The sequence below is a fragment of the Mycteria americana genome, chromosome 3, assembly GCF_035582795.1.
Source record: "Mycteria americana isolate JAX WOST 10 ecotype Jacksonville Zoo and Gardens chromosome 3, USCA_MyAme_1.0, whole genome shotgun sequence".
NCBI classification, from domain to species: Eukaryota; Metazoa; Chordata; class Aves; order Ciconiiformes; family Ciconiidae; genus Mycteria; species Mycteria americana.
This window is the reverse complement of record NC_134367.1, coordinates 65,705,803-65,711,802: the sequence shown is the minus strand read 5'-3', so window position 1 is coordinate 65,711,802 and position 6,000 is coordinate 65,705,803. Positions and strand designations below refer to the sequence as shown.

At 55.9% G+C, this 6,000-nt stretch overlaps 1 protein-coding gene across 1 annotated transcript; it reads right to left on the bottom strand.

Annotated features, from left to right (window-relative positions):
• Positions 1-2,514: 2,514 nt before the first annotated feature.
• On the bottom strand, positions 2,515-5,475 carry SLC35D3 (solute carrier family 35 member D3). Its single transcript, XM_075497353.1, has 2 exons — positions 5,040-5,475; positions 2,515-3,818 (listed from the first exon to the last, which is right to left on the bottom strand). Exons 1-2 carry the CDS (start codon positions 5,473-5,475, stop codon positions 2,989-2,991), a joined length of 1,266 nt encoding a protein of 421 aa, XP_075353468.1. The 3' UTR covers positions 2,515-2,988.
• Between the last annotated feature and the right edge of the window lie 525 nt (positions 5,476-6,000).

Below are 6,000 nucleotides of genomic sequence, written 5' to 3'. Positions count from 1 at the left end.
TGGAAACTTCAAGCTGTACTCAGCCACTTCAAGAGGACTCAGCCACTTCAGATTCCCGTGTTCCTTTGTCTGTCCTCAGTCCCTCTGTCCATGACAGTATTTATAGTGTGCGGTCACATGCTGAGGAAACTTGGATGGTATAAAGGCACAAGAATAACTATAAATGAACCAAAAATGAGCACCCCAGAGTAGCAACAATAAGAAAACCAGAAGGCTTTTGGAAAGCAGTGCATTTTATTCCCACATCTCATTCTGCAGTCTTCCGCTGATGCTATTAAAATACCTCAGCACGAGGCAGTATTTTTATTTTATTGTGCGACAGTCTCTGTTACTGAAAAAGTGGATTGCATTTGCCAAATTCCCATTTTAATTTTGGGAATTTACAGGTATAAACAGAATACAATATAATCACGTGTCGACTATACATGCAAATGTACAACATCATAACAGCAGCTTTTTTAACAGTCAAAACTGTTTGAATTTCTGCAAGTTTCTACTAATACTTCAACAACAGTAAGCGGCAAAACACTGAACTCCCCCAGGAAAAAATCCTGCAACAGGAGTCCGGGGGAGAGCTTTCTACAGCACGTGCCAAACACGGAGTGCACACCACGGGACCTAAGACTGGCATCCCGGTGGTAAAAAGATCCACGTTTCTTCTGGACAGAGAACACTGAGCACAGTGAGGACAGATCAGAAATGGGGGTTTCTCTTCAGCCATACGTATGATTACAATGCAGTGCAATATCGTAATGAGTTCAGGAATACAGCAACTATGTCATAGGCACAAACTTCTTCAGTCTAGGGCGCATTTGAAAAACTAACAAAAACTCCATTATATTAGCCTATAAACAGTGCTGCTATTGAAAAAGATGCCATGTGGTGCTTGAACAGAAAGTAAACGTATTTTGGCATACAGCCAGTATCTCTCAACTCTTAAACACAAGCTATACATAATGTTTGATGTACAGATCTCCATGCCCCGTCCCCCAGCTCAGCAGCTACAGGCTTTTAGCCTGAATGTCTTTATAGCCGTCTCTTTCAAAATTCATGGGTGATGCCAGGCCACCCAACTTCTGCACTCACTCAAAAAACATACAGTCGCACCCCATGTTTCTGCCTGCATTTATTGACAAGAATCTAAAGCTCCCCCAGAGATCAGTTTTGCAAACATTCCCTGCTGGGTAAATTGCTCATTTCGGATTTCAGTGCTGAACGCGCTGCGAGGGTAATGCTGCCTGCTTGGATTGAGAAGGCATTGGGCTAGGCACTCATTAATTAGGGCTGTGGGAATAACTGGCTTTCAGTTCAGTGGCTTAATTAATAATAATAATAATAATAATAATAATAATAATAATAACAACAACAACAACAACAATAACAACAACAACAAACTTGGTTCATTTTTTCAGGAGATTATAACAACTTGTTTCAGCCTGTGGTCAAGATGGCCCGATGGTTGGGGCACCCTCTGGGGATGAGGAAGACTCAGAGTCAAATCTCTTCCCTGCCTAGTTCTGAGCAAAGGTTTGACCCAAGGACGCCCGCCTCCCAAAAGGGTATCCCCAGGCTAAGAAATACTCAAATGCTTGTTTCCCCAGTCTTTCCCGTTAAATGCATGTGGTACGAAGTATTAGCATGTTCAGTAGAGCCCCGCTGGAGCAGCTGCTACCCGCTTCCCACAGGAGCCCTGGAACGGCCAGGGAGGAGAAGCAGCTCTGCCCCTGGCAGCCCGCGGGGACAGTCTGGGCACAGGGGAGCAGCTTCCACCAAAGCCGCGGATGTCTCAGACGAGCACACCGAGCATCCCGGCCTGCGAGCGCTCGGCCGTGTGATCTGCTGGAGCACGCTGCAGCTGCCTGCCTGACCACACTTTCTTCCACTGGACACCACAGCGTGGGGACGGCGAGGGCTGATATGCACAAAGCCACGTCCCAACACGCGGCCAGGATACAGCAAAACTGTCCTGCAAAAGCACTCCTGGAAACCCCGGCAGAGGCGGTGTCCCCAGTTCTATCAGCCTGTACTTCTGAGAGAGGGAGATGGAGAGGACACCTAGGTTCCAGGCCAGGCTCTGATTCACCCGACTTTAGGGTACAAGGAGGGGATAACACAAGGCACGCACTGTCTCCCTGTTTTTTTTTATAGCCCTCCCAAATCAAATCAATACAGTCCAACATTTCCAATCCCTTTTATTTGGGTCAAACTAATATTCCCAATGCTACATGTAGTTAAAGCTCATAGAAAAACATCTTTCCTTTGCTGACCACAGCTTCTCAAAAGTTCAGATCTGGTTCTGCTCTCATGTACACCACTGCAAGACAAAAGTGTTTCTAGTGAAGACAAAAACCACCCAATGCAACCCAGGTCCAAGGCCCAGCCTGGCCACAGAATCAGGGAGTTTCAATTCTTCAGTTAAGAGGGTGACTTTACACCAACATAATTGAAGTGGCACAACCTCTAGCTCTGTTGCAATTGTATTGACACAGAGGAGCACATAAAAGTACAGTTAATAGGAGCTTATATATTGCAGGAATATATTTATATTGAGTACCTATAATTGGATGGATACAGATACGGAAGCACATCGACAGAGCCTCTGAATGGTGTTAAAATCACAGGGCTCCAGACACAAGCTAAGCTACAGACCACCGCCATGTCACTGGCACTGCCGACTAACTTAATGGTACTGGTGTCCCCCATGGCCTAGGCTGCTGGGCAAGCGCCCCGTGACTTGCCGTTACCCAACTCTCTCTGTATCCACAGCAGAGGACTCAGCACCTTTAGCTGTGGTGGGTCTAAACCGATGTACTGAAAGCAGCTGAAAGCAAGCCCAAAGCATGAGCAAACTCTGACCTTTTGCTTTTTGACAATGAGGTAACATGATTTGGATTTGTCAGCATTGATGTGGAAATGTATGCTCTGCCCTTCCCCCTGTACGGAGAACCAGGTGTCTGTCCTCAAGCAATAGGTTTTCAAGCCTGCTTTTTAAGGGCTTGGTAGCTCTTCATTTTCTATCAAATAATCCTTCTTCATATAATTAGCACCCCTCACCAACCTCCATACTCCAAGATAGGCATCCTTCAGCGAGCTCCTGTTCACTTCTTGTGTGCCGGTGGCTTTTCCCTGGACCACCGGTCCCTTGACAGGTTTCTCAGTGCTGCCCTTCTCTTCCTCTCCGCTCTGGCTGTCCCCCGTGGCTGATCCTTCCACTGCTGCTTCCCCAGCCCCCTTCTCCTGGGAAATCGCCTCCATCGCAAACAGTGCTTGGTCTCCAGCCTGCCTTTTCCCTTCCTCTTCTCTAGCTTCTTTCTCCAGGTCCTCGTAATTGCTCTGCCGTCTGGTCTCAATGTACTTGGCCACGCAGTAAATGACAGACCCCAAGGTATTGACCACAACACCTGCTATAAATAACTTTGTGGGCTCCACATCATTGAATGCCACCATGCCCACCGTGATGGTCGCTATGCTCTTCACCACCCCTACGAAGCTGGTGGTCACAGCCGAGTTAATATAAGTGCAGTGAAGGGTGGTGAAGTTCATGGCACAGCTAATCAGGATGCAAGCGATAAAGATGCATACCATGGCAGGGTCCTTCCACCCCGGGAATGACCAGACGTTGATGGAATCCATGCTGGCAAAGGAGCAGATGATGAGAAAAGGGGTGGCCGAAACAGCGATGGCATACTGAGCTGTCAGGGGTCCATATTCACTATCTACGCTGGTCTTCTGAATGAGCACCAGGTAGGCAGCGTGTATCAGCACGGCCAGCACGCCTGTCACATAGCCCATAGCATCCCCGGTCAGGTCACCAGCTCCTGTCAGGAGAGTCACAGAAAGAAACAAGCATGGTTTTTGCATGTGAGACAGAAAGAGAGCACAGTTTTGGGCTGGGGGGATATTTAGGAAATAGGCACCAGTGCCCTTTCCGTAACTCCTAAGATTTGTCATGCTTTTCCCAAGGCTGGACACACTTACCTCCCAACAGATATATCTGGTTTGTGTGTGTGTGTGCTGCAAACCTATTGAATGTCATCCCCTCTCCCCCTAAATCCCGCAGCCAAAGTCAGATTGCATTCTCCCTTTTGTGAAGACACTACAGGAGATTTGCAGCTGAAATCGCACATACACACAGCAATGCTGGGCATCCTCTTGCCAGAGTGGGCACATGTCAGCTCTCCCCTGCCCTCCAGCCCCCCGGCCCTCCTTCTGCCCTCCTGCTCCCCCCAGCAAGGCCAAGCTGTGTGGAGCCCTCACAGCGAGAGCCTCCCTGCCGAGCCCCCAGTCAGGCTTCTTTGCAGATTAAGCTCCTCGCCATGTACGTATGCTCTGTTCCCTGGGGCAGCCCCCAACCCGGGAGTGTTGCCGGGCCACACAGAGCCAGCATTGCCTCCCACCCCACCTACACCTCGGCTGGAAGTCAACACAGGTAGGGCCCCTGGCCCCTCAGGGTTGCACCTACCCCTGTAAGATTGCACTTACCCCAGTAGGGCTGCAGTTGCCCCCGTGGGGTTGCAGTTACCCCAGAAGATTACATCTACCCCTGTGAGGTTGCGCCCACCCCCGCTAAGACCACACGTCCCTCCGTAGGGTTGCACCTTCCCCAACAGGATTGCAATAAGGTTGCACCTACTCCCATGGGTTTACACCGGCCCTTATAGGGCCGCACCGACCCCCATAAGGACGCACGTATCTCCGCAGGGCTGCACCGAGCCCTGTAAGATTGTACCTGTCACAGCGGGGCTGCATCCACCCCCGCAAGGTCGCACCTGCCCCCTTAAGGCTGCGCCTGCCACGGTGGGGCTGCCGCTGCCCCCCCGGGGTTGCACGCCCCGCCGTATCCTCGCTCCCTTCCCCCCGGGCTGCCGCTGCTCGCCCCGTCCCGCCCCGAAGCCCAGCCGGAGCGGCGGGGGCTGCCGGTGCAGAGGCGGCGCCGCCGTCGGGGCGCCCCGTGGCGCGGCGCGGCCGCCCGCCCCGTCCCGTCCCGTCCCGTCCCGTCTCTCCGGTGCGGTCGCGGTCGCGGTCGCGGTCGCACTCACCGGCCAGCGCGGCGCCGCAGGTGGTGATGAGGACGGCGACGAGGACGCCGGGCGAGGGCATGCCGTCGCGGAGCACCAGGGCGCCGGTGAGGAGGGTGACGAGGGGCAGGCAGCGCTTGAAGACGACGTACATGGGGAGGCTGAGGCCGCGCAGCGACCAGAGGGTGAGGGTGGACTGGAGCGTGGCCAGGGCGGCCACGGCGGCGAAGGGGCGCGCCAGGCGGGGCCCGAAGGGCGGCAGCGCCGCCAGCCCCCGCCGCCGCAGCGCCTCCAGCCCCAGCGCCGCCGCCGCGCTGCTGAGGCACTGCAGCAGCGTCAGGAAGGCGAAGTGGTAGCGGGCCAGCAGGAACTTCAGCAGGATGTTCAGCGAGCCCGAGCACAGCCCGTGCGCCACCGCCACCGCGACGCCCCGCGCCCGGCCCCGCCACCGGCCCATCCTCCCCGCGCACGGCCCCGCCGCCGGGGCCCGCGGCACTGCCGCCCGCCCGGCCACCCGCCGCGGCGGCGGCGGCGGCGGCGGCGGGGGGGGACGGGGACGGGCGGAGGCAGGGGGCGGGCGCAGGCAGGACGCGCTCCCGGCAGGGCGGCCGTCGCCCCCGACGTGTCGCCCCCGCGCCGCCCCCGCCGTGTACCCCCTCCTCCCCGCGCCCCCGCTCCCGTCCCCTCCCCGCCGCCGTCCCCGGGGTGTCCCCCCGCCATCCCCAACGTGTCTCCGCCGCCGCTTTCGGTGTCGCCCCCCCGCCCGCCGCCCCGGGTGTCCCCCCAGCGTCGCCCCGCGGTGTCCCCCGGAGCACGCCCCGGCTCAGCGGGGGTGGCAGCCCCCTCCCGCTGCCCGCGAGCCCTCCCAAACCCGGCGGGGCGCAGGAGGGGCGGGCGGCGGCAGCGCGCACCGCTGCGCTTTCGGCCAGGGGGGTAAACGCGGCATCGCGGCGGAGCGCGACCGGCCCGAAAATAACGTGGG

Coding starts and splice junctions, on each gene's coding strand:
- SLC35D3 (XM_075497353.1), bottom strand. CDS start 5,475: ATGGGCCGGTGGCGGGGCCGGGCGCGGGGCGTCGCGGTGGCGGTGGCG. Junction 3,819..5,039: donor CTGCGGCGCCGCGCTGGCCG/GTGAGTGCGACC, acceptor CTCTCCTGACAG/GAGCTGGTGACCTGACCGGG.